We start from the raw sequence: 2,871 nt of genomic DNA, 5'->3' as shown, positions 1-2,871 counted from the left end.
GAACAATCCCAGCTCCCGCAACCTGTCCTTGTAGCAGAGGTGCTCCAGCCCCTCCCTGGATCATCTTTGTGGCCCTCCTCTCAACACGCTCCAACAGATCTAGGTCTCTCTTATGGTGGAGGCACCAGAACTGGACGCAGTATTTGAGGTGGGGTCTCACGAGAGCAGAGTAAAGGGGAAGAATCACCGCTCTCGACCTGCTGACCACGCTTCTCTTGATACATCCCAGGATGCGGTTGGCCTTCCGGGCCGCATGAGCGCACTGCCGGCTCATGTGGAGCTTCTCGTCTATAAACACCCCCAAATCCTTCTCTTCAGGGCTACTCTCAACCCACTCGGTGCCCAGTTTGTATTTGTGCCTAGGATTGGCCCGACCCAGGTGAAGGACCTTGCATCTTGGCTTGTTGAAGCTCATGCAGTTAGCACTGGCCCATTTCTCAAGCCTGTCAAGGTCCCTCTGGATGGCATCTCTCCCCTCAAGCGAGTCCACGGCACCACGCAACTTGGTGTCGTCGGCAAACTTACCGAGGGGGAACTCAATGCCGTCATCCATGTCGCTGACAAAGATGTTGAACAGCACTGGACACAGAACAGACTTCTGAGCAACACTGCTTCACACTGGTCTCCATGTGGACATTGCACCTGTTCTGGGTTGGGCTGGGAAAGGGTTAATATTTTTTTTTTTTTTTTTTTTTTTTTCCCAGGGAAGTTGAAAGGGACACTGTTCAAGCAGCTGACTCAGCCTGGCCAATGGCTATTCTATACCATGTGGCATCATGCTCAGGGTATATATTGGGGGAGCAGCCAGGGGAGGGGTTGGCTTCGGTGATCGGGAGCGGGCGATGCGTCGCGTTTCACGTGCGGTCGGTTCGTATTGTTTTCACGTTTGTACGTTCATAGCTGTTTACCCTGTTTTCTTTTCCTTTTCCCGATATTGTTCTATTAAATCATCCTTATCCCAACCTACTGGTCTCGCCCCTCTCGTTCTGATTTTTCTCCTCCCATCCCGCCGGAGGGAGGAGTTGAGCAAGCGGCAGCGCGGCAGCTCAGCCACCGGCTGAGCTAAACCACGACAGCACCATTGACCACAACTCTTGGAGCGCGACCATCCAGCCAGTTCTTTATCCACCAAGTGATCCATCTGTCAAATTCATGTCTCTCCATTTGAGAGACAAGGATGTCGCGTGTTGCTCACCAGCTTGGGCTGCGGCACCAAGGACACTGTTGCATCTGCCACAGCCAGGAGGAAATGGCCTGCCTTTTGTAGGCAGGGTCTGTACCTGGAGTTAATTAGGTCATTGTATTCAACTCAGTCCAGCTGGGTAATAATGATTGCATGCCATAATTCCCCCTTTTTGTTTTACAATTTTTTGTTTTACAATTTTTTCTTTTACAATTTTTTCTTTTACAATTTTTTCTTTTACAATTTTTTCTTTTACAATTTTTTCTTTTACAATTTTTTCTTTTACAATTTTTTGTTTTACAATTTTTTGTTTTACAATTTTTTGTTTTCAAAGGTTTTTTTCAAGAAGGCTTTAAGGTGAGCAGAGACCCAGTCCATTCCTTCCAACTCCAGCACACTTCCCTCCCGCGAATACCACGTCAGGGCTTGCAGCTTTACCTTCTTCACCAAAGGACTCACTCAAGGCTCCGGCTCTTTCAGCTCTGGCTCTCGGCTCCGGCGAGGGAGTCGGGGCTTCTCTGGGTCTCGCAGATGTATCACGTCGGGGTCACCAGTTGTTGCTCACCAGCCTGGGCTGCAGCACTAAGGACGCTGTTGCATCTGCCACAGCCAGGAGGAAATGGCCTGCCTTTTGTAGGCAGGGTCTGTACCTGGAGTAAATGAGTTAATTAGTTCATTGTATTCAACTCAGTCCAGCTGGGTAATAATGATTGGATGCCATAGTCGTGTGGGACGGTGTCAAACGCCTTGCACAAGTCCAGGAAAATGACATCCGTTGCTTTACCCACGTCAACCAGAGCTGTAGCTTTGTCATAGAAGGCCACTAAATTAGTGAGGCACGACTCGCCCCTAGTGAAGCCATGTTGGCTGTCACCAACCACTTGGTTATTTTTTATGTGCCTTAGTACAGCTACCAGGAGAATCTGTTCCATGATTTTACCTGGTACAGAGGTAAGGCTGACTGGTCTGTAGTTTCCCACGTTGTCCTTGGTCCCTTTTTTAAAGATGGGGGTTATGTTTGCCCTTTTCCAATCGGTTGGAAGCTCACCAGACTGCCAGGACCTCTCAAATAGGATGGCTAGTGGCCCAGCAACTTCAGCCGCCAGTTCCCTCAGGATCTTCAGGATGCTCATTCGTGCTGTTCTTCTGGAATTAGCGACGTGGTATACTGGTTGCCCAATCCGTGGCAGAGTTTAAGCTATAGAAGGCATAAAATTACCGGCTTGAGAAAAGGCAAAGATTCCATTCTTTATTCAGAGGTAATGAGATGATAATTTGAAGACAAATGCTTCCTAATGATTATGAGTCAGGTAATGAGAAAGGTCTAGCTTAACTCTGTAAGACTTAGTCTAGGAACCCTGTAGCAGTCTGGAATTTCGTTTTACTAGTGCAATCTATGGGAACATTTGACTTCTTCATATCCTTCAAAACTTCAGTCTTTTACTTTAAAGATTCAGAAGATTAAGCCACTATTTAGCTGGTGATTATCTGACTAAGAGACATGAGATGGTGTCAACAGAAACAATTTTATAAACTTAGACGAGGATCATAGATGTTCCTAGTGAGAACCCAGCAGCCAAAAGAGTTTAGCACCTGCATCCTCCTGCGGAGGAGTTTGAGTGTCTGGGTTTTCACAAAGAACAGGTGCTCATGAAGGTACTTAACAGTGAAACATTAGTATCCATAGC

At 47.4% G+C, this 2,871-nt stretch overlaps 1 protein-coding gene across 1 annotated transcript in view; it reads right to left on the bottom strand.

Moving 5' to 3' along the window:
- LOC147528972 (calsequestrin-1-like) overlaps window positions 1–553 on the bottom strand; it is a 7,209-nt gene extending 6,656 nt beyond the window's left edge. The window contains 1 exon segment of the mRNA XM_086608924.1: window positions 504–553. Coding sequence (XP_086465050.1) covers window positions 504–553 — 50 coding nt within the window.
- Between the last annotated feature and the right edge of the window lie 2,318 nt (window positions 554–2,871).

This window comes from Tauraco erythrolophus, chromosome 3, assembly GCF_009769465.1.
Source record: "Tauraco erythrolophus isolate bTauEry1 chromosome 3, bTauEry1.pri, whole genome shotgun sequence".
Lineage (NCBI taxonomy): Eukaryota > Metazoa > Chordata > Aves > Musophagiformes > Musophagidae > Tauraco > Tauraco erythrolophus.
This window is presented reverse-complemented; position numbering and strand designations above follow the sequence as displayed.